At 39.8% G+C, this 23,673-nt stretch overlaps 1 protein-coding gene across 1 annotated transcript in view; it reads right to left on the reverse strand.

The window, feature by feature from the left end:
* Positions 1 to 912: 912 nt before the first annotated feature.
* The window catches only part of CDYL (chromodomain Y like), a 102,219-nt gene continuing 79,458 nt past the window's right edge, over positions 913 to 23,673 (reverse strand). The window contains exons 5-8 of the mRNA XM_048508522.1: positions 22,646 to 22,818; positions 19,283 to 19,493; positions 5,015 to 5,158; positions 913 to 2,926 (exon numbers count right to left, since the gene is read on the reverse strand). Of these exons, the coding sequence (XP_048364479.1) occupies positions 2,768 to 2,926; positions 5,015 to 5,158; positions 19,283 to 19,493; positions 22,646 to 22,818 (687 nt within the window). The 3' untranslated portion in view covers positions 913 to 2,767. The remainder of the gene's footprint in view (positions 2,927 to 5,014; positions 5,159 to 19,282; positions 19,494 to 22,645; positions 22,819 to 23,673) is intronic.

Below are 23,673 nucleotides of genomic sequence, written 5' to 3' on the forward strand. Positions count from 1 at the left end.
TCTTATGATTTGATAATTCCCTACGACCTTAGAGATGTTACTGTGCTTTTAGGTGGTTTGCAATGGTATGATTGTAAGTATATGAATTTAATTTGCCTCAAACTAATCATTAAAGAACTGCAAGGATTTAAATGTCCATGTACACCATTGAATATAAGAATCTCTAGCAGCTTCTCTGTTATGGTTATGATTGGAGAATGATCCAAATGATAATGAGAAACAAAAGTAAACATTTACATCAGATTTATATTAGTAAAGATTACTCATATAGTTCCATGATTTTTACACCTTACGTAAGTTTCGAGTATGGGGGTATCATTCTTTTTATATAAAGAAAAGTCAAATATTACAATATAAAAATGTGGGGTTGGATCCAACCAGCTTTTGTGCTGATTAAAAGGAAGGAAGGGTATTTGGTGAGACTAGTGAAAAGCTGGCGGGATCAAACTAGTGCCAGTGGGCACTCTAATTTCCATCCATATGACTATAAACTCAAGAGGAGTTTAAACTCAAAAATGGCTCAGACACTGAAACACAGAAAATGGATGGTAACTATTCCTGTAACTGCGTTAGGAGGACATTAGTAACATGGATGCAGAATATCATCCTGTCCTCTTTTAGCCTCTGGTGCGAGACAACGCAAGAACTATTTCATGCAGAGGCTAAACCTTTCCCACTTGACAGTAAAGGGCTAATCCTGTTATAAATACACTAAGCAGTATAACAGATTGAATTGTTAGCTTGACGTTCTTTGGTTTGCCGTTAACTTGCATCTAAAAAGCGTAGTCTCAAGAAAATTAACAGTAGTCATAAGAAAGATGAAAAAGTGTGACTGAAATACTTGAAAAGCCAGATATTAAAGTGTTTCTTGGCAGGAGGGGGAGGAGAAAGACGAATATAATATTGCAGCACTTTTAAGAGGTGTTAAGAAATATTAGTTTTATTTTAACCAGTTCACAGCTGAATATTTATTCTATAAAAACTTTACAGATTGTACAGTTTATATATAGTTCAAACAACTAGAACAGAAAAGTAGGTCCCACAGATGCAAAAATACTGTACCAATCCAAGGTAAAAGCAGATTTACACACTGTACAACTCTCCACTAGGATGAGGAGGTGGTCCGGCTCCAAGTATAAAGTTCAAAACTGTACAAAAATAACGTTTTGATTTGTTTCATTCTTCATACATTCAGTAAGATTGCAAGCACAGATACCCAAAGAACTGAGACATCTGCAGTCAGGAATCAACACACACTCCCGAAAGGAATGCAAAATAAGTCTATTTACACAGGGCACTCTTGTACACCAGACTGTATATTATGCACCCTGATCTAACCGTGGCAATCTGCGCATGGAGAGCAGGCTAGTAGGGGCCTAGCACCCTTCTGGATGCAGCCCCATATGCATAAAAGGGCACTGTGTGGAGGGAGGGAAAACATAAATAACACCTGCATCCAGCACGAGGGGGTGTTCATGTACTCCTGTGTCGTGTATGCATCGAGCAGGTGGGGGAGAGAACCCTCGAGAGCCAATCAATTGACTTCATTGATTCTGTTTGGCAACGAGGGTCTTTCTGCAGAGTCCCGCCAACCTGCTGATGCAATGGGAAGGTGGCTGGACCAGGCCTGCGGTGTAAGATTCAAAGAGCGTTGACACAAAAGACAAACATCTAATGAAAGGTAGCTTTTTTAAAAAAAACAAACGAGGATTTGTATTTAATAGCGTGCCAAAAAGAAGTATTAACTTATTAAATAAAATATATTCTACGTAAAGCTAAAAAAAAAAAAAATTGAACATAAAATACATTTTTGGTGTAATCATTTAACAAACCAGCACACAGGGAAGAAAAAAAAACACACCCCCATTGTATACAGAGCAGTTCTCACCCAGCAACAGAAGCAATTATGTAGTTAAAAATAATTCAAGAAAATCCCTACTTTTATAAAAACCCGCTAAGACTAAACTATAATTTAAGATACCCATAGAATATATGGTATTCAGTGATTCACTAATACTGCAAAAAACAAAGCTGCTTCTTCTTCTTCTTCTTCTTCTTTTGACAAGAGACTGGCTTCTTCATTTCTGGCCTGGGTAAGAAAGAGGTCCCCCCCCCAAAGAAGAAGGGGGGGGGCTGAGTGTTTTTATAGCATAAATCCTGAGCACACTCATATTTGAGGGAGAAAATGCAACATTTTGTTGCAGGGATTTGCTTTTAAAAATAATGCATTTTTAGAATGTGTCATCACTTGAGGTATTTTTAAACCTTCAAGGCAATGCCTCTTCTTAACCAACTTCCTGGGCAGTGAAAGTAAGGGCTGGCCATTACCCGTTTTAGTTCGGTACTCTAGTGAAAAAATATCTCATTGCTTCAGGACTTTCCTGCCACATACAAAATAACGCAACGCCTCATTTTATCGGTCGCTTTCTTTCAGATACAGTACTAGCCAATGATAGCAAAGTAGAAGACAAAGTTTGGTAGTGCACTCCGTTATATTTTTTTTTTAGTTTGTGTATATAAAGAAATATAATATATATTTATATATATTTATATCTATATATGGAGAAAGGAAATTTGTTCAATGATTAACATACAGTACTTCTCAAAAAAAAACCCCTCAATAATAAAACCACGTTCTTCCAAGCTTTAGTTCCATGCTTTCTGAGCAATGGGTGAGCTTTATTTTAGATTTTTTAAAATTCAGTTAGGGAATCCACGAAATCCAGGTGTCCAAGTTAATACAATTCCAGTGTCAACGCACATCTCTTCAAAATTCATCAATCTTCCTCTGTAAGTATTTTAACATTGAGTCCATCCCTTGGGCAGATCCCCAAATTTTCTTTAAAACTTCACACTCTTTATCATTTGCTTGTTCTAAATCCCCCTTCATTACATTACGGACTAAACCTTTGGATTCTTCAAGTACCTGCATTAAAAAAATCAAAACAAAAACATGTAAACAGCCTTTTATAAAGTATAAGAAAAATTGTGCATTATAGATTAGATTCAGAGAATCTCAAGAAGAGAATTCAGATGTGGTGTAGAAAATATAGAGAATATAGATTATTCTCTGCACCACCTCATTTATGTATAGAAATCTCATTTATGCACCACTTCATTTATATACTGTAACCCAACCTTGTTCAACTTGTGGCCACTTTTGGAATTTTGTAAACAGACAGTGGATACCGCCACAAAATAAGTGACCATAAGGGGATGAGACCAGTCACAAAATGTTGGGAGATTCCAAGGAAAGCATCTTCCTACAATTGTGGCAGCTCTTTTTTTCCTGTGGACCAAAGGCTCTTCTGGAGTACCTTCTGCACTCTAGTGAAGTAGATAAAAAATAGGATTGACTACTGGTTGTGTGGGAAAAGATCTGGCCGAAAAGCAAGTGGGCACCATGAGATCTTGGGACACGTGTTGAGGATCACTGTTGTAGCCTCGACCTTTCAATCCACTTTTAATGCACTTTGAAGCTGGATTTTACTGGGCGGAAGAGCAACATCGACTTTCAAACAATTGTGAAAGTGGATTGAAAGTGCATTATTCTGCATGTGCGGAAGGGGCCTTCCCTTGCAACCCCTATGAGGTTGCCATAAGCAAGCTGTGCTTTGGTGGCATTTTCCACCACCAACGTCTCGATAGTTTGTGCCGTTGGTTTGAAGTCAGGCTACCTAGTCGCTTGGAATATTTGGTTATGAAAGCATCTTTTTCGAACGATAGAGTAATACACTAAATTCAAAGAGAGATAGTCCTGGAAGCAGTGATCTGTAACTGAAGCGTTCTGTTACAGTCTCATTGGAGATTTGCCTGAGCTCTATGGAACTGCTCCAAAAGCCGACGACAGACATTAAATGTGATTTGCAAACTTTAGTCCAAAGTACTAAATACTTTGAGTGGATTTAAGACTGCTTATTTGCTCTTAATGACTTATCTGTGTTGGAACTCAGGTGAGAGAGCACTTAAAAAAATTACGAATAATGATTACGTCGTGTAATGAGAAATTATTTTATAATTTGTCGAGCTCCATGGAAGAGAAGCAGGATATATAAAATGATGGGGGGGGGGGGGAAACAAAACCCTATGTTTTAAACTTCACATACAGTTTTTTTACATGCTGGCATTTCTTGATTCTGCCTTGCCAAGCAGAAACTCAATATCCCATGCCTCAAACATTTTTCAGGTATCAAAGTGATTCTCTCAGACAGTCAGACTCATTCGTTTTTCTATAATTTGGAACAGAGTTCCATTTGGGTTAAATATATTTAGCTCCATTTAGCGGAGCAGTGATCCATGGCACTTAAGAGAAATTGCAAGCCAATTCGTGCCTAAACAGATATGTCATGTAAACCACATCAGACACTCAAGTTCGTGATTGTTTTCCCTGAACTTTTAAAAATAACAATCCAACGGTCGTCGTTGGAAGCAGCAAATTTAGATGGGAAGTTCACTAGCCTCTATCTTCACAGGACTGTTTTTTTCTTCTGAAATCTTTCTTACAGCATTGTTCTCCCCTCCCAGAATAAATGTAGCTCGTAAGGGAAAAGGCACCCCTATGAGAAATAACATTAGTCCTCTCCTCTGCCCTCCAAACATGAATTTCCAATCCAGAAAGCATCTTCCAGCAACTGCTCTGTGTACCTGCATTTACATGGTATAGCACAGGGGTCTGGAACCTGCGGCTCTCCAGATGTTCATGGACTACAAATCCCATCAGCCCCTGCCAGCTTGGCCAATTGGAGAGCTGCAGGTTGCAAACCCCTGGTATAGCATCATGTGCAGACAAGTCTTTGACAGAAGAATGAGAATGGTGGTACACAGATATTACCCCAGCAATTCTGGTGCTAAATGGTGTCGATGTGGAAATGACTTCTAGCTGTGCCTATGTAAAGTGCAGTTTATGTTGGCCTCGCCATGAGCCAAGGGGCTCTGTGTAGGGAGTGCCCAAGGTACGAAGCAGTCACTTCCCGTTCAGCCCTGTGTGAAACTGAAGTGGAGAAAAGAAACTTACAACTGAATTACAAGTGACAAGTTCCTTAATTCGAACCATGACTTCCTGGGTGAACGTTCCGGGCCAAAACACTTGAGACACCAGTCCTTTTGCGCAGGCTTCTTGTGCGGTCAGCTTCCTTCCACTAAACAACATTTCATTGGCCTGAGGAAGACACAAAGTTATTTCACATGACAAACGTAATGAAATATACACATATCTTTAATAAAAACACTGTGGTTTCTAGAAATGTCTACACCAGTTTCAGGTCTTCACCAGACTGCACTGCTCATATGTTTTCCTTGAGACAAAAATCAAGAACTATTATTAACTATCACTAGGCACCTGTGTGTAAGGCTACCTACAGAAGTGGCGTATTTGGGAGCCTAGGAGGTTTACTGTCCAAGGAAGATGTACAAGATATGGCTGTGTGTTAACAGCCACCTAAATAAACAGATCTTCAGGCCCAAGCACCAGCAATCAAACGGGTTTTAGCTGACGATGGAAGCAAATTTAAGCTTGCTGTCTTACAACGATCAGAGCTTAAGATAGGATGGTCTTTAACGGGAGTAAGTAGGTAATCGTACACTGGTCGTCAGCAGCAAGGGTGGAAAATTCAGACGTTCTTTTAAAATAAATCCACATCTTTTAAGTTAACATATTAATCCAGTGAACAGATTACATACTTCAAAGATGATGCAAATGGGAAGAGGAGAATTGCATTACCATTTGTATTTTAATTGGTTTGGATTTCACCTAAATGAAACATTTTTGAATCCCGAATGTCCTGCTTTTTTGATCTTTCATTTTGGATATTACTGAGAGATGTAGACAAAAGCAGCCAAAAATGTTAGCACCCCCTGAGGTACCTGATGCAAGGCAACCAGGTCATTTTATCAAACGATCTTTACCTTGAACCCAATACAGGGCTCACAGCAAAACAGAAACGTTTAGGGCTCCGAGAGAAGACATTGAAAGGCAAATTTTATGCTTGTCAAAGAGAAATGATCAGCATCATTTAAGGCTGCTCTGTGTTAAGCACTTTTATACACAGGTTTGCTTTAACTGGCAGTTTTATTGATACTGATTGTAGTGATTTTGTTTTTATTTCTTGTTTCAACTGTGAGCCACCTTGACCAGATTTGGAGAAGTAGCGTATATGTTCTATAAGCAAGTGAAAAGTAAAAATGTGAAGCTCTGCCTTGTAAGTATTTCATTTCTGTTGTCTTGGTTTCACCTGGTAACTTTTCTCATTTGCCCAAATTCTGAAACTATTTCCATTAATTATTAATTTCAATTTAAAATATTCCAGATTCAATAACCCAGAGTTTCCAGATTTTCCATTCATGTTCCATAAAACCTACTGGGGTGTAGACAGGTAGGCAGCTGTGTCTCTAATCTATGCATCAAACAAAAAAACTTTGGATTACTGATTTCATAAGCACAAGGTGTGTTTCAGTTTCCCCCAGAAAGATTCAAAGACAACTTCAGTAATCTGCACCAGCTAGTTACCATATGAATAGCCACTGAAATTTTGGACAGGTTGTTTATGGATCTCAGAACTCTGTTACACATGGCCTCAAAGTTCCTATCCCTAAGGGTTGTTTGCCTCTTTATGACATCAGAGCAAGTAAACAAATGACAGCCAGAGAGGCTAAGACTAATTTGAATGGTTAAGACCACTGTGGCATCAGAGAATATCAGCCACCAAGACAGTAGTACTAAGTAGCAAGTATGACTGGGGAGGTGAAGGACGTTCATGGACTGCAGTATTGATGAACTTCTGACTAGTTATTTTTATTTGATATATCAGTGGTTAACGTTTTGATTCCAGAGACCAACTTCTGGTAATGAGAAAAGCCCTTGCTAAAGTTGCTAAAGCAAATCAGCAGTCGGAAATTTGCTGAATTACAAACTAATAGCGACCAAGAAAAATGTGTGAAGAAACTTTGCTGTGAATAGGTCACATTAAAGAATGCAGATTAAAATTACTGTTTCACACATAAAGAAAGACATACATTCTGTGAACTAAGAAGGACCAGTCTGTGGTTCAACACATTAGGTAAAGGGTGATCTTGAGAACAAGCAGAATGAAACTGACACAACAGCAGATATGGATAGAGAAAAGTAGTGTGTTATACAGAACTAGTATAAAGAGCTGGCACAATTTCAAATGATTTTACACCTTAAATCACACAATCTAATCACACAGAGGAAGGTCATAACCTCACTGATGTCCCAACAGAAGCAGTTGCCAATATTTTAATCATGAACACATTTACTCTGGAACGGTGTTCTGTGGACTTTAACAACTGTACTTCCAAGTATGCAAATTTAGTTTGGTAACCAAAAAGTCAGTGCATGGAACTTTTTGCAAGAAGGAAATTGCTCTAGATTCCTTTCTGTGGCAGCTGTTTTGATTTAGGACTCTATTTGGTTTAAGTAGCTCACCACATGGATCAAGGGTTCTGCTCATATAATCACAGCAAACCTCTATCCCCAACCCCCCCCCCCCCCAAAAAAAAAGTTTGCTATCGCCCAGAGAAAAGCCTTTATCTGGATGGGAGACCACCAAAGGAATACAAGCATCGCTATACAGAGGGGAGGCAACGGCCAACCACTTCTCTGAGTCTCTGGCCTTGAAAATCCTTTAAGGGGTCACTGTAAGGGGTGACTTGATGGCATCTTACACACACGAGGCAGCTGATCTGAGTGTGTCACTCCTCAGGTCCTCTGACCTCTGGAGCACTTTTACAGAAGACTTGGATATAAGAGCTGCGACTCCAATACTTGAGGACTGGGAATGCTATTAGCTGTATGAGTTGCAATTCCCAACAGAAACCGTAGCGGCATGTTTACTTGGATAAACAAAACTTTTCACACTTAGTTCGAGTTCAGATACAATGCAAACCACGGTTTAATGAAACTAGCCACTGTAAGTTAGCTAGCTACTTAATTATGGTCAGGTTTGTTTCTGTTAACCATAGTGTTATGTTATATATAAATATGGTATTCTGGCTTCAACTGGGATTGGGTTTACACCAATGCTCTGAACCCACCTGGACTACGTAAGAGCCTAGCAAGAACAACTCAAAAACAAACCCATACTTGCATGTTCTGGCTGAGTTGTACAAAGAGGGTGCTGCTATCTGGCTGGCAGAGGAGGGGGGGCTGAGGGCCTAGACAAGCTGTGCAGCTCATACCAACTGGGTGAAGTGGGGCAAGACAGGTCATCACTGCATCTAGCTTTGCTACTGAAGAGTGCATCAGCACCCCCTTTCCTGCAGCTAATGGGTGATAGTCCTTTTCCAGGACCGTTTTGGCCTTCCATTCAGCCTGCATGGAAAAATAGCTGGTCCAACAACCATCCTTTACACCAAGACTAAGGGCATTGAGAACCCTCCCTGCCAACCTAAATACTAAGTTAAAGGGTCTGAAACAGAAAAAGATGTTATTTCTGATTAGGACTTGAACAAAACTTGATTGTTGACTGTTAATTTCCCTTGTAGTTTACAACATTGCAGGTTTTCATATCCGAATACATAAGTTGTAACTCTCAATAAGTAGTTGTGAGAAAAATATTTCAACACTAGGCCCAAAGCAGTGGTAATAACTGCTGAAACCTGCTTTTATGAATATATCTATCTCTTTTCACTGCAAAGAATAGTACATCAATTTGTGCCTTATTCTGCGTGCTACATTGACCTTTTACTCAGGATTAAAAATGTGAAGGCACAGAAAAAAAACCCTGGAAAATTCCGTGGGGAGAGTTTCATCCCCCACTCCCCCAAGGATCCTTTCCCAATTTTTCCAGTGGAAAAACTGAGAAATTTTGAACAGCATTCAAAAAATAGTTCTATGACTTTTTCCCCCCTTTTGGAGTAAGTGAAAGGCATTTTAACACAAATTTTCTAACAGAAAAACTGGGAATTTGGGGGAACACTGAAAAAAATCCTATGAAATATGTATTTTTTATTTTGGAATGAGTGAAGTATGCTAAGAGCACACAGAGAGTGAAGTGTGCTAAGAGCGGTTTGCAGTTCTCTCTCCCTTTAATATTGGGCATATTTGCCATTTTGTTTGAAGAAAACTAACAACACAATCCAGAGCTGTCAAGCAGGCTGAGACGGTGTTACTTTAGCTGCTCCAAAGGGCTTTCCCATGGTGCGGGAAGCCAAAAAGTAAAAAAAACAAAAAACAAAACCAAATCCCAACTCACCTAACACTCCCATTTAGGGGAGAATAGGGATACCTCACTAAAATTATGGCATATCCCTGTTGGTGATTTTGCAAGTGCACAGGGGCCATCTGGGCTCTGGAGGCTAAGATTGACCCCCCACCCCTGGAATGCTCCCAACATGCTGGTACAACTGGGGGCAGCGTGGGTGGGAACATCGACATGAGGCCAGGCCCCGTGGCCAGCTGTCTCAGGGCACCACAGTGGCTGGGTGCCAGCAGATTTGCTCCTTCGCCGGGGTTAGTGCCCCAGAGAGGGCATTTTTGCTGGCATAAGGTTTCACCCGCCACCAGAGGGGGAATTTGCCTGCTCTAGTTTGGCTGCAAGGCATTTATACTTTAAAATTCCATAAATATACTAATTAATTCAATTCTAGATGTGAAGTAACAACTGATGAATGTTTATGCTATTGCAGCAGCAAATGCATGTTTAGATGTGATAGGAAAGTATTCCAAACACACATGATTTGCCCCTAGATTTCTATTCTCCTGCCCAAAAATGGGGGGGGGGAGTTTTTTCCTCCATGGCTTCAATCTTTTTTGGAAATTTTACATCTCCACGGCATGTATCAAGAAAGGCCTTTATTGGTAATAGAATCATGCCATTTAGGACAGTTTTGCACCGTATTTAAGGGCTGTCCCAGGCTGGGACTCTATGCCAGCCTGTTAGTTTGTGTCTAGCTTTTTCACACCAACAGTCTTGGACAAAAAATGCCGGGAGAATCAATCCTGACGGTTCTACAATGAGGAATGCATCCACAAAACTAGGGACAACATGGAGGGAAGAACACCTCGGCTCCTTTCGCACGTGTAGAATAATGCACTTTGAAGCTGGATTTTACTGTGCAAAATAGCAGAATCCACTTGCAAACAATTGTGAAAGTGGATTGAAAGTGCATTGTTTTGCATGTGCGGAAGGGGGCCTATGTGTGTTGTTTGTCAAATAAATCCCCAGGCTTTCCATACATACAGAATGCTTCTGTTTCTGTAACTTATTTCTCTTCTTGATCAGATGTCACTAAACAAAGCAGAGCTGGTTCCTTTGAACTGGGCAGAACAATAAAGCCTTTGCACAGGTTCAGCACAGCACATCCCTTCTGTGGCTACTTGTCCCCAGTCTGTTCTGGTTGTTACAACTATCTGATATCCACATTGAGCATTTTAAAGGTGGATAAACACACTGCGTGAAAAATGTCAAAAACTGGAACATATTCAGCATGACTAATACACAGAGTGACTTTCAGCTATAACACAAAAGGAGCACAAGAACACAAATAGCTAGTATTTCTGTTTTCACAGCTGGGAGCAGCTTCTCTCATTATCATGAAGGGAAAGAATGGCAGGGGTTGGGAATACTGTGGTGTTCCACCAACATCTACTTCCCTAGCTATATTGCCCAGAAACTCTCTCTCCAATCTCGCGAATCTCTATAGAATATATTAGATTTTTTTACAGTATGCTATGTGTTGGAACTCCTCCCAGAGAAAAAGGAATATTCTACAAAACCCAGGTATGACTAAAGTGGATGTATGAAACTATTAGCTATCTAGACAAGAAGGGAAAGCTAAGCCAAACATTGCATATACTAAACCAAATATTGATGGAGGATCCTAGTTAGCTTCTACATCCAAAGCTTAAGCACCTAACATTGCTGCACCTTCATAAAAGAACATAAATTGTATTATCTCCTTGTCTGACAGGCTGCATAAGTTTACTCAGAATAGGTGCTCTTTATGAAGAAGATAGAGCGAGGGTTTGTAAATGGCTTGAGATGTGATGTGAGAGGTTATAGGAGGGGTGAATTCTGTGGCGAGTACAGACACCATTCCTTTGCAAATGGATGTTGGGATCAGGCCTAATTATTTTACATGTTTTCTCAGTCTACAAGCCCTACTGTTTAGCAGTGATACATAATGTTAATTTATACACACACACACACACACACACACATAAATTGCCAAATATATATATATAAGGCTTGAATTTTTTTCAATCCACTGGGTTGAATCCAGACCAAATTCGCAATTTCCTCCAATTCCCTCTTCCTGCTACACGTCCCTGTGATGTCATTCCTCAGGGTCCCCCATCCCCCTCAGGAGGGGCATTTTGTGGAGATGAACAGTCTGCAGTGCCAACAAATGTGTTAAAGGCAACAACTGGCTCATTTACATGGTTTAACTATTATTGGATAAAAACAAAAGAACACTTGAATAAACAATTACAAATTTTGCTACAATGGGAACTAAGCTGGTCGTTCCAAGGTAAGCAGTACAAGAATGTTTATACAGAATAAACTCGAGGCCCTATCAGTAATCATCAGCTAGAAACCTTCTAGATATTAACATGAACTACCTAACTAATAAAGATGCCCCATGTTAGCATCCTGGAAGAATGAATCTGGGATGCTGAACAGATACTTAATTAGATACTAAGTTTCTCACTGAATACTAATAATTTGTTGCCTCCTTGCAGAAATATTATAAAACTAACTGATCTGGAAATGGTGCGAGTTGTTAAAAAGATAGCAAGTCGATGTCTTCTGAATGGAGGGAAACATAGCATATTGATGTACAGATAATGTCAAGTACAAAAGACAGATTTTATTTCAGTTCAGAAGCCTTTACTGGCATGCAAAATCCACAACATACAAAAACATCATTTAGTAAAATATTAAAAATCAATTTGACTTAGATTTATGAAGAATCAGGGTCCGATGCAAAAACGTTGCAATTGATCCAATTGTACTAGGATTCTGTTTTGCCAAGAGAAATGATAGTCCTTCTTGATTAGGAAGAAGGGGGTTAAAAATACAGACACATAAAAGGACAGTAGGAAAAAAAAGTGAAATAGTTTCAATGCAGCTTTGCTGACAAAGGCATAATCTAGATGGGAGGGAATCTTATGGAATCTCCCAGACCAAACAGCTGAAGGGAGATTTTATTTCAAAGATGTATAATACTTAAGGAAATATGTTGCTGAACTGCTAAATGACTCAAAGGTTTGCAGAATTGTATAAGTTCAACATTGAGGCAAAGGAAAAAAGAAAGATCCCCTCCACTGCTTGGCTGGGACCAGGGGCAGAGCGAAGGGGAACTGCGCCTGGGGCACACGAGCGCCCTGTGCCCCTGCTGCAGTGCCGCCCACTCCCACCCTGGAACGCCCCCGCCCCGGCGTGCACCCGGGGCGTTGCACCCCCCATTGGCGCTACACCACTGGCTGGGACCAACTGCTATTTAGTGCCTCTTTTCCCAAAAATCACCTCCTGCCATTCCCATTATCCACTGCGTCGGATTAAATTATGAGAGAGCTGATACCATGAATTTGTTTTTCTCTTTCCTTCTTGCCTGTTTCCTTTATATTAGTTCACAATGTAAAATAATGGCTGCCCTGGGCGTTTGAGATGGAGGCAGTACGCACATGCAGTAAAATATTTATTTATTTAGGATATTTCTATGCTGTTTGTTCAGAGCCTTGCTTGAGGCAGCTGACAATTAAAATTGTGACAATATAAAAAGCAATTAAAAACAAGTTGTGTTAAAAAACACAAGCAACTGGACATGAACACCATAAATACTATCTGTAAAACAGATGCAGACCTTTTAAAGATTGGTAATATAAAATCCATAAATTAAAAGCCTGGATAAAATATATATGCTGTGTACCCTGGTGACTAAAAGAAAGTAAATCAGGCACCAGGCATGCCAAGGAGGTGGGGCATTCCAAAAGTGATGTGCCCCCATAGAAAATGCACTCCCTATTCCCCAACCACCTCACTTCTGAAGATGAGGGCACAGAGAGCATGGCTAGAGAGCGGGGCCGCACGATAAAGCTCCAAAAACAAAGTTCCAGAAATGGAAAACATCAAGAATTATGTCAAGCCCTTCAGACTCTTGCAAACACAGAGACACAAAGGAAGGGATGTGAAGGTTGCAGAGAGGGGATCCCATCTCCCTCCCCCATTGCTAAGATGGAGTGACCACTCATCTTTAAGCTGTGCAAGTATCTGGGAGCCACTCAGATCCAGAGAGGACCCTAGTATCTGCTGCGGTGGCACTAGATCAACAGCGGCTCTTGGCAACCACCACTGCCTGGACCAGAGTGGCCCTCGGTGACCATTGTTGCTGGGTTGCTGCTCCTACAGCTGGACCTGGAATGGATCCCTTGGTGGTGGTTGCCATCAGTTCAAAAGGCAAGAGATTTTTCTGCAAACCTGGGAGTAATCCAAGTTTGCACAAAAATCTGTATAGCATTGATGTAGTCCCAATCCACAGATTTATGAGTCCACAGATGGGGGTCAGATGTTGCTATTAGAATGATATATATGCAGATAAATAGGTAGGTAAAATTTACTTCATGAGGCCAAAGGTCACAACAATACAACAAAAAACTGCTGAGGGCATAAATATTACTTATATAGATATATGTCATGTACCAGAAGCCTTGCCCCCTTATGTCACTATTCCTCAGTTGAATTCTGAACAACAGGCCCACAGGTAGTGCTACCATTCTAAAAATGAGAAACATCACTGCAAGATTTGGGTCTTTTCTATGGCAGCCCCTATACTTTTGGAAGTCTTCTTGCATCTAACTGAATTTTTACAGTTTCAATTTTGAACAAGATCCCTAAACAACTAGTTAACTGTAAATAACAAGTTAATAATACCTATGCAAGTGACTTTTTAGAAAATATAGAATACATATTGTGACTCTGTACTTTGGTAATACATCTTCAACCATATATGGGAAGACAATGCTAAATCATATTCTCTTTAAGAATCTTGTACTCAACCAGTTGTATTTTTTAACCATTTGTTATTTCTGTTCGGGAACCCTGTCTACAAAATCTTGTATATATCAATTTGCCACCTGTCAACAAATAATCAATTTATTTTTTTATATTTAAATCCAAAAGAATAAAAAATTGTCAGCCAACTTTCCTAATTCTATGGGTGCTTATTTTCATATTCCAATATTCTGATAGCTTGTGGCACAGCATTTGAAATTCATGTTCTATCTAGTACATTTCTAGTAATTAAAAGTCTTAGTTCGTTTTTTCAGTCTGAGACATGGAAGACCATTGCAAAACCAATGCCTTAATTTGGGCTCCTTCCAGATTCTGAAGTAATAAGCAATTAGCTACCTTTTAAAAAATCAAGTTCTGTCTCTTCTGTACAATGTCTCTGCAACTGTGTCTTATATTAATCTTGGTTTCCAGGAACCAGTTCCAGTAAGGCATTGCCAAAGGGAGATGTAATCCATCCATTAATAATAATGATGGACGAATAAAGTGTCTAATATGAAAATAATGCAAAAGTGTGTGTGTGTGTGTGTGTGTGTGTGGGTGGGTGGGTGGGTGGGTGGAGGGGCATTTGTAACCCAAGTCAATTTGCAATTAAGTCTTTAAACCTCCAGCTCAGATCTAATCAGAATATATTCATGCCATGTTATCAGGATTAAATTTTTAATGGCAAACCACAAACTCTGAAGTAAAAAACCCCTTGAAGGCAGAGTTTGATATTAATCTGTACTTTTAACGACAAGGTATCATCCTTCAAAAAATTATTTCCTTTCTCCCCTTTTTATCTAACTATAACACATGGTCTAATGGAACTGGCATTTCACTGCATTCTAGACAGATCTACTGATTTTCTTTAATCGTGGAAAGTCAATTTTTAACTATGTTAATAGCACATCCTCAAAGGTTAAAATCATATTAGTGACCATTATAACCCCTTGGGTTACATTAAGAAAATGTTATGTCTTTCCCATATGTTATGTCTTTCCCATAAGAAATTATCAATGTCAAAACATTCCTTTATAGCCAGGAATATGGTAATTTTGACTAATGGGTTGTATTTTGACTAATCGGTTTGGCTGGTAATTAGTATTAATTGACAGTGTCCTAATTATTGATTTTCAAAAAAAAATCAATTGCTTGGTTTTGTACAGTATCTTGAACTTTAGAAAAAATGCATATACAACTGCACAGACAAGTACTTGTTTTCTTTGCCCAAATTCACAGCCAAACTAATCTTCTGAAAAAGTAATAAAAGTTGGATTGCCCACTGAGTTCTATTCAGATTGTGTGGATCAGAATGTAGCTGCCTTAAGGACATGCTGAAGAAAAAGAATGCCACAGCATCCCTATACACATTGGGAATTTCCATTCTCCTTGTTCCTGTTTCTATCGCTGAAGAGCCAACTGGCCACAGCTATTACAAAATAACCCATTTGTTCTAGGACTTTTAACCAATTAGGAAGAATTCAGGCTCCAAGCTAGACGAGAAAATGCGAACTGAAAAAGCAGAAACTGAGAAATTTGGGATTACATAAATAAATGCTGCTCTGAATCTCATGGAAAATTTCCATTAATGGAAGGAAGGGTTTTCTTTCATCTATCCCCATCCACTTCCAACCGCCAACTGACCCTTTGTGCTGTTACTGTGGAAGGCCATTTCCCAAGAAACAGCATCCATGGGGGAGAGGGAGGGACTCAAACTGCTGTGGGAGGGTGAATGATGAAGTCCACTCCACTGACAGAAATCCCATTTGTTAGCATACCATAGTATCCACACCATAATCATGCAGCCTAAGACTTATTTAAAATGGGCCTTACTCCAGACGGCAACAAAAAAACCCCTGCGATCCTATCTTTTACTCTTTATTGAACTATCTTGGTTTCCAAAAGCCAGTTCCAGTAAGGCATTGCTGGTATTGGTATCTCTTTGAGTCCCCAAGGACTCTTTCGTGGGAATCACATCCCTGTAGTCCAGTCACATACCGCCCCCCCACCCCCAATTTAAAAGCTTGGGAAATCCACACTTTGCTGGACAAAAGCTGCTAAAGGCAGCCATTTAAACCAAATGTTTACTTGTTTGTCAAGCCCTATGCATTCCTATACCACTTGTCGAAGTATAGGAAACAGAGGTCTGGCATCAGCAAATCTATTGCTTTTTTATCACCTTCAACAGCTCTTCATTTTTGTCCAGAAGGCAAAATTAATGTCTCATAACTGTGTTTGTAGAGGCAGAACTTCCTTGATTTCCTCAGCAATCCCCCCCCCCCCCCCCAAGAATGCCCCAAATGACAATGCTGGAAGATCAGGGGACTCTCATGAATAAAACGCCATGAGGTAAAGTGGACCTGTTGTCCACTTTGCAGCAGCAATCAAGTGAAATTAGGGATGGCAGGATTGGTGGGAGACCTTCTGCTAGCAGCCTTCTTCTCCAGCCGCTGCTTGACTGGCTGCTGGTGGTGGTGGGGCATCAGGCAAATGCAGCTAAACCATCAGCTTATATGTGACATCACTTCTGGGTTGCATCAGAAGCAACATCCCATGTAACATCACTGGACAGCCCTCCCCCCTTCCTAGTACTCATGAAACCACCCTTGCTTTATCTTTTTCTACTGCTTGAGGAAGCACAAAAAAACCACCTTTCCACTGGAGCAGAAGAGAGGAATGTTGGCTTTGCCCAGTTCCAGATCACTGCAGCCTTCTATTTGCAGAGACAGCCTCAGTTTACAAGGGCTCCCCTGACCACCAGGATTCATATTTGGTGGCGGAAACAGACTTCTGCTTAAGAAAGCAAGACCACACTTAGATCTTTTAGTGGGAAAAGGTTCAGTTGCAATCATAATTCTGGCCAGGGGAATATATGTAAGTAATGTTTACCATCTTTAGCATGGTTGTCACAGAAAGACAACATATAAATTATCCAAATAAAGTGCGGACAGGAGCAAGGATTCTTCAGGTCCTTTTCCTATAGATTGTTGAACCTAGAAGAGGCAGATTCTGTTGCACAGTACACAAATAATGTTGAAAGTAGGCAAGAGCCAACGCAGATGGCTCCATTAATTCAAGTCCAAGACTTTACAAACCTGAGTTTTTATTAAAGAAGACACTTGTGCAAGCCTGGAGAACATATTGACTGCTCTTCATCAATTGCTGGATTCTACTAAGATTTGGCAGAAGGCTCTGGATATAAAGCGGAACGATTCACAGAGCAATCCTATTCACTTACTGGATTGAAATGAATTGCATTGTTAGTCTACAAGGATGGTGGGAAAAGAGTGATCTTAAGACATGTTAAAAATAAACTGCTGCTGCTTTTAAATCTTGTGAATAAAAAGGAGCAGTATATTTTACAAAAGTCTAACCTTTTTTAATTCCCATCAATTTCCATTTAGATTTGCCAAGATGTTTGCATCCCATTTCCATTTCTCTGTACAAGAAGGCTCAGGGCAACTTCACATGTAGCCTAAATGTAATAATGAGCATTTAGGTAACAATTCAATTTGTAGCAGAATTGCAGGGCTGGGAGCAGGAAGAAAGGGTTTTAAGTGCATGTGCCACCAGTTGCACCGGTTTCCAGTTTGTAAGATAATTTGCTGTTTCTAATGCTCTGTTTGGTTGTACAGGCTTTGACCTTTGTAAGTCACACTGTTCTAAGAAGACATCATTATCAAAATGGATTGCTATTTTTAGGCCATCTTCAAATGTATTGAGCTGGGAGAAGAACAACATGAATACTACATATACCCAAAAGGAACAGATTGCAGGCATAGGTAAAACACTTAACAGGCAGGCAGCCCAATCTGGTTGGGGGACGGACCCACCTCTGGAGTCAGTGCAGCCCTGCACTGATGTGGGTGCCCACCTCGCAGTTGCAAGGTGCAAATGCACCAGTGGAGAAGTAATGTACCCGGGTCTGTGTGTGCTGCATGGTTCATTGGAACCCGACCCGGAAGCCACAGTCCTTTGCTAGCCTGCTGGCGCAGAAGGCTGAGTCAGCGTGGCTGGGGGGCGTTTTGGGGAAGGGCCAGAGGTCTTAGTCGGCCTCCACTGCCCACCCAGCCCCCATGTAATGATGAAGTCAGCTTGAAGATACACCACATTTTTCGTGTGTATCTCCATTATCTCCTATGGCTGTGGTGGCGAACCTTTGGCACTCCAGATGTTATGGACTACAATTCCCATCAGCCCCTGCCAGCATGGCCAATTGGCCCTGCTGGCAGGGGCTGATGGGAATTGTAGTCCATTACATCTGGAGTGCCAAAGGTTCGCCACCACTGTCCTATGGGAACTTTTTGCTGAGGATTTGCTTGTTGGTTTGTTTTCAGGCTTCCCTTTGGAGAGGGCGGGTTGGCGCATGAGCAGTGCCATCCTCACCTACCTGCTCCATTTGGACTGGGAAATTCAAGGCCTTTTAGGTAGAAATGAAGTACTATTTTCACACTACAGTGATCCATTCCAAGCAGATGCCAGAATGTTTTTTTTCTGAACATGGTGAGAATAATGAACACACAGAAGAACTTAAAGATGCATTAAAACATTTCTTCACACACCTGAAAATATTAATGCCAGACAAGCAGAATGTGTTTCACTGGAAGTGCTAACCTGACACCATCAAAGCACATTTTCCCTAAGACTATATACACCAGGTTAAAATCAGCATCTTGCAGCTCAGAGTACAGGAACAAACACTTGCCCCAATGGAATCCACGGTATTTAACTACAATGAACTACATGTTGGAAAGCAGCCATTGTTAGCAAAAGACGAAGAACGATCAGGAGCCAGAGTCAGTTATATTATGAAGGGCTGCTGGTTATTGCCAAAATAACAGAACAATCCAGAAGAAAGTGTCCGGGCGTTACACTGCAGACAATGGTTCTCCAGGGATGGCCACGGAAATGCTGCCATTTCTGAAGTAGTGATGTATGTTTCGAATCAGATGTGTGACTTTACGGGTGCGGGGTCATGAAAGCATAACTATCTGGAAGGCTATAATGAGCTCTCTCCTTCACACGACTCCTTCCAAAGAGCTACATTTTCATGACCCTGTAGTCCAAGATTCACAGATCTGAGCTGAAAATATCTGCAGTAAAGTACATTATTCTACATCAGGAAGGAGCGTTATTGCTTAGTGCCATGCCTACACAAAACATTATGAGGTTGTTATGCTTAGTCCATGTCGAATAAGGCAAGATGGAAGAGGGTGCACGGAAGCGAGATTCGTTATACTGCATTTATCTTGCTTTTATAGATTACTTACAGATGCCAGGCCCATTATTCTTGGGAATGTGAGGGATGAACATCCATCAGGACTTTGCCCAAACGTCGTGTATGGAGTCTGAAACCAAGCCTTCTCATTAGCCCAAACCACATCACATAGAGGTAATATAGATGCTCCAAGTCCAATGGCTGGGCCATTTACTGCTACAATGATGGGCTTCTTAAACTGAATGAAAGTATTTACAAAATTCCTGAAATGAAATAAGTATCCGATGATGACACACTTTAGCAGCAAAAATACTTCAGCCATATCCACCTCAACACTAGAACTGCTTCAACGGTAGCTAGCTTTTCGGAATCATCAGAAGGCCAAGCGACAGTTTCTTATTGGAGGACAGGGTCAGGATTGTGAATGTGGATATTCCTGGACCAAAAATAAACCGTTTGGGATTGGCTCAGGGACATCTGAAATTACCCCAAATACTCCGCAAACTCTCTGAATTTCAAGGTTTTGGGAAGTAAAAAGAGTGGGAAAGTGAGGAAGTGTCCCTGAAGCTAGGTTTGTTCCACAGACACACAGTCTCTTTAACATTTAGTACAATGAACCTGGCAGTCGGAGCTACATCCCTCGAGCTGTTCAGTGGTGCACCTGCCCTTTGAAATTTAAAGGGTCATTATTTTCAGTGGAGATGGAATTGGCCTCCAGAGAGCAGTGGGAGGGGGGGCAGTGTACATTTTGTCCCCCTCCCTATCCGCTGCAGCTTCCTTGGGGAGAGGGAAGAGACACCAAAATTGGCTTTAATTTTTTTTAGGGCATGATTATCAGGGGCTGATATTTCCATACCCCAAAACTGTGCCCCAAACCATTTCCAGAAACGGAAACAACACCCTCCCCTGAAATTTCAGCATAATGAAAAAAAACCTGACCTGAAATTAAAGTGAATTTTTTGAAGCACATACCCCCTAGTTGATACTGTATGTGATGGGTTAAATGGCAAATTTTTCACAAGGCTTTAAAAGATCTCCCAGTTTATGAGGGGGGGGGGGGATTGGTGGGGTGTGGTCAAGGCATTACAGTTAAGAACAGAGAATCTAAACAGAATTCCGCCCCCCCTGAAGACTGATATGTTTCCATAAACCCTACCACTTGGCACCAGGCCATTTTATCCCCACTATTAAATTACTAATTTATATCTTATTTTTGGAATAATAACTATGAATGTTTTTTTTTTCCTAGAAAGAGGAAGGGGGGCTTCCATGGTCATTTTTTAAAAGTTCTTTATTACCACAGTTCTTCCTTTTATGGAATTTTATCACTATCTTAAAGTAAGTGGATAAAATGAATTCTACTATGTTGGTGAAACTCCTTTGAAAAGATCGAAGATTGACTGATTTGATTTCTGTTCTGACTTTTTTTCCCCAAATGCTTTTATTAAGCAAAATCAGTTCACAAAATATAAAGTAAATTAGAGATTAGATACACACAGTTTTATTATTTAATGGAATGATAATGTTCAAGTCCCAGGTTTTCAAGTAAGAGTTTTCCTTTTCTGATCTTGCCATCACTTATAAGCTTCATTTTGGCAGTAAGACCCAAGATTTTGTACCACTCGTCACAGTGAAAAGAACTTGCTTCCTCTCAAAGATTTGTTGCATGTGAACAAATGAATGAACATTTTCATATAAGAATCTTCTACAAAATAATACTGAGTTAATCAAGCAAAATATCGAGGATCATAAGGAATAATGTGAAAATGAAACTACAATTTGTCATTTTTTCTACACTGTTCAAGAGTCGATTTCAAAATGTGCCAGAAAATGTGGATAAAATCAGTATGTTGTTCAGTCACATTAGAAACATTTCTAAATCTTCTGTGCCATAAACAGGGCCACAAGTACAAAACCAAAAAAGACAATTATCATGGGAAAAACAATGGCAATTATCATGGAAAAATATAATGTTGGTACATCTCTGTAAATTTTTGGAGGTCATACACTTATCCTGTATTGCATTTCTGGCTTCCTGCAACTCACTTGGGGGGGAAAAAATCCCATGGTAATTAGCTTTAGCATCTGAAATCTTCAAAAATTTACTGACAGGTGCTATTTTCATTGATAAAGTGAAAAATCAGGATATTAAGGGTAAATTTATGGCCACTTCATCTGGCTGGTTTCTGCTATATAACAACTAATTTTCTGAACAATTTCATCCTCTTGGCAGGTGACCAAACAGGGCATGGGAACAAAGGATTTTCCCCCTCTTTCAAAGGATGTCTCATCTCTTAGCAAATGAAGTCACTGGATCCAATTCCATGCCCCTTGCTTACATTAAATATTTTAATATAATTAATTAAATATTTTAATATAATAACCTTATATTAAATATTTGTATAATGTCAAAAACTGGACATTAGCAAATGGCTATTGCTATATTTATTAATCACTTATAAACCACAGGAGGCATGTTTTCCTGTGAGCAACAGTATGTCACATGCCTCTTTGGTGTCATAAACAGGGCCACAAATACAAAACCAAAAAAAGACAATTATCATGGAAAAATACAAAACCGTTGAAGTCAGAAGAATGGCAGCTTCTCCCTCAAAATGAATTGCTTTCTATGATGAATGTAATTTTAGCAATTATTTCATCCTTGCAAGGCTGCCAATCATCAAACAAGTTTAGTGCTTTGGATATTAAGGTAGGCAGAATACCAAGCAATCAGGACCATAAAAGTAATGTATGTAAACAAGGTATTCAGATGGTTGATGTGAAAACAGCAGGTGTCAAACCAAACTTTAGTGATGTCATGCATTTGTTTGCATCTAAAAGCCAGCCTTTCAAAGGGATAGGATGGGGGTGGGGGCGAGGACGGGAGAGAACCAATCAGTCTGGGCCTTTTCTGACTCATCACGTGGCGGCTTCTAAGCCACATACTTTCATATTGGCAATTGTGTTTCTTATAATAATGGGACCAGATGTCTTTTTCTGAAGGGGAAGCTGGAAATTTTAGGTTTCTAAATAGTTTCTGCTGATCCCTTAGAGGCCAACAGTGCCATCCTAAAGAGAGAGAGATACTCTTCTACGCTCATTTACTTCAGTGGACTAACGCAGGGGAAACAGTTACATATGGCACTTAAAGTGTAATAAGTACACTGCTCATCTATGTTTAAACATGCTCACGCTTTCCCCCCAATTTGAAGCAAACACTATCATTGTGATGTCTCCAGTAAGACACACCTTCTGAATTTGTTAGACTCTAATTGCCGTGATGGGGAAAATCTCCAAGAATACAGGACAGCAGTTCTTAGGAAGGCGTTTTGACATGAACAGCATTGCAGCCTTTTGAGCTTCTGATTCTCTATGGACTAAGTCAGTACAATGAATAAAGAGCAGTTTTACAAACCTAATAGCATCTGCCATCTTAGTGCTTTCCCTTTTTCTATCATCTGTCAAGCGCCGTATAAAATAAATGAAGTCAAGGCCACAACAGAAGACGCTGCCAACTGCACTGAGGAGGACAAGTTTGCTGTCATCAGCTGCTGCCGTGTTCAGTGCACTTTGGACTTCTTTCATTACCTGCAAATAAGATATATTAAGTGCATATGAAAACAGGTTGAGAACATTTCATCTGAAGCTGTTGCAAATGCACAGCATTTCTTTGGCCTGAACAGCAGGTGGCATATGCAACCAGTTCAGAAAAAATAAACAATTTAGGCCAAAGTTTGTTTCAAAGTTCCCATATTTGTATAGGAAAATAAAAACAGAACACAACACTAGTACAAATGGGGAACAATTTAAATCTGTGGGAAGGTTGTAGTACCCTAAAAAGAACAGAAAAATTAGGTATTCTGTGAACTGCTTGGGGAGGGAATCCTAGAAAGCTTTCCGAGGGTCTCGGGGGGGGGGGGTTGATTTCACATGTTATTCTGGTTTATATTTGATTAACTTTTTTATTAAAAAATGATGATCCTGTGTAAATTTTACGTTCCAGCAAGTAACAAACACTTGAATTGAAATAAATCAAGTGTGGTTTAAATGTTATATATACCCAAATTCAAGCTTCATGTAGAAAAATATTTTTACTGAAACAATACTTGTAAAAATACAAAGACATCAAAATACAAAAATATTAGAGTGTGGAAATGTAGTGTTAAAGGGGAAGGTGTACTAGAAAGAAATTTATTTTATGTATGTTTTATTTATTTATTTATCTGGATTTGTCATTTTATGATGTAAATATATGAACTATAACTTTAAAGGTAACTTAAAATGTAATTTAAGATGTATGTTAATTGTGATACATTTTGAAAATTTTTAAATAAAAATTATTTAGCAAAATAAAATACAAAGACATCAGAGCATGTAATTCTGTTCCACTGTTAATATTTTATATTTAAAAACACTGTACACTAATTTTATCACATCCCAACA

Source organism: Sphaerodactylus townsendi, linkage group LG09, assembly GCF_021028975.2.
Source record: "Sphaerodactylus townsendi isolate TG3544 linkage group LG09, MPM_Stown_v2.3, whole genome shotgun sequence".
Lineage (NCBI taxonomy): Eukaryota > Metazoa > Chordata > Lepidosauria > Squamata > Sphaerodactylidae > Sphaerodactylus > Sphaerodactylus townsendi.